This window comes from Ananas comosus, unplaced genomic scaffold, assembly GCF_001540865.1.
Source record: "Ananas comosus cultivar F153 unplaced genomic scaffold, ASM154086v1, whole genome shotgun sequence".
NCBI lineage: Eukaryota > Viridiplantae > Streptophyta > Magnoliopsida > Poales > Bromeliaceae > Ananas > Ananas comosus.
Genome location: NW_017893564.1, coordinates 15,610 through 17,061, shown reverse-complemented (window position 1 = coordinate 17,061; position 1,452 = coordinate 15,610). Strand labels below are relative to the sequence as shown.

Genomic DNA, 1,452 nt, shown 5'->3' with positions numbered 1-1,452 from the left:
GATTTACACACACATACACACACACACACACATACACACACACACACACACACACACACACACACACACACACATATATATATATATGTGTGTGTGTGTGTGTGTGTGTGTGGTTTTTGGAAAATTGGAGAGAGGATGGGTTTCATCGCAAATCGGCTATCATATCGGGTGAAACGAAATTGTGAGTTCGTTGCCCTAGTCGTGCTGAACATGTTGGCGCGATTCGATCGAAAATCCGACGGACGGATCTCCATGAATCGCATAAAGTTCGCTGAGGGCCAAAATTGGCAAAGCGGAAAATCTGCGAAAAGCCAAATATTTTATGTACCGTTTTACGTGATTTCGAATGTTGAGGTGCGTAAACGCAAAACGCTCGGGCTGTGAGGGACTTGGCTAGTAATATACAGCTTTGGAGGACTTTACTGCAAAAATACACATGGTATATAATGGTGCAACTAGGGTTTCATGCACGAAACCCTAGCCCTAGTTGTCCTAGCTCCCCAGCTACGCCCTAGCCGTCACCAGCACCTCCTTGCCTTAGCCGCGCGTGCACCCCGGCTGCCGGCAAGCGCCCCCGGCCACCGAAAAATGGGCCGGCATTATTTTTCCCCCACTTTGTTCCCCTCCTCTCTGCCGTGAGCCACTTAGGGTCATCCACGCATTGGGCCTTTATTCCCTGGCCGAGACCCGACCCCCGGCGCCGTCCCCGCCGGCCCCCGCCGTCCGTGTGCGCTGTCGGCGCCTCCTAGGCCATCCGCGGCCACCTGCGGGTAGCTCGAGCCGAACTTGAGTCAGCTCATGGCTGCGAGCTGCTGCCGCTTCAGGGTTGACTGCGCGGCCCTCCTGGGCCTCCGGCGACCCCCTTGCCGCCGTCGCCGTCGTCCCCGCAGGCCCCCGACCGCTGCCTTGTCTTCTGCAGCCACCCGGTGTAGGTTCGGGCCGAGCTTGGGTCCGCACCGTCTCTGCACGCCGCCGTCGCCCACCGTCGGCCATGCCGCCCTCCCTCGGCCTCCGGCGACTAGTCGCCGTCGCCCCGACGCTCCTCCGGCCGCCTCCTGGTCGCCGTTGCCCTGTGAGGCCGAGCCCTAGCCGTGCGAGCTCGTGCCTCGCCGCCACGGCACCGGCCGCCTCTCGCTGCCGGCCAGCGTGACCCCCAGGCCCCACTGACCCGCCACAGCCTCCTCCTGCCGGCTCACCCTCCGTTCGGCCGCCGCCAGCCATCCTGTGCTCCCACTAGTTCCAGTAAGCTTAAGTTTACTATTTCTGCACACTGTCTCGGGTTTGGGTCGCTGTTCCGGCCATCTGAGGGCACCCCGATGCTCCTGGAAGTGAGCACAACGATCCCTGATCCGTGCCCATCATTGTGCTCACCTTCTTTGGGATCAGCGAAGCCCCGGTTTATGTGCTAGACACTGTTTAGGCACTATGCGTGCTATTCGCTAAATTTCACGT

The 1,452-nt window shown here is 59.5% G+C and overlaps 1 protein-coding gene across 1 annotated transcript; it reads right to left on the bottom strand.

Moving 5' to 3' along the window:
- Window positions 1-669: 669 nt before the first annotated feature.
- LOC109706323 (translation initiation factor IF-2-like) lies at window positions 670-1,221 on the bottom strand. The gene has a single exon (XM_020227102.1). The coding sequence runs from the start codon at window positions 1,219-1,221 to the stop codon at window positions 670-672; it is 552 nt and encodes a 183-aa protein (XP_020082691.1).
- Between the last annotated feature and the right edge of the window lie 231 nt (window positions 1,222-1,452).

Bases quoted from the DNA above. Each gene is read 5' to 3' on its own strand.
- LOC109706323 (XM_020227102.1), bottom strand. From the start codon at position 1,221: ATGGCTGGCGGCGGCCGAACGGAGGGTGAGCCGGCAGGAGGAGGCTGT.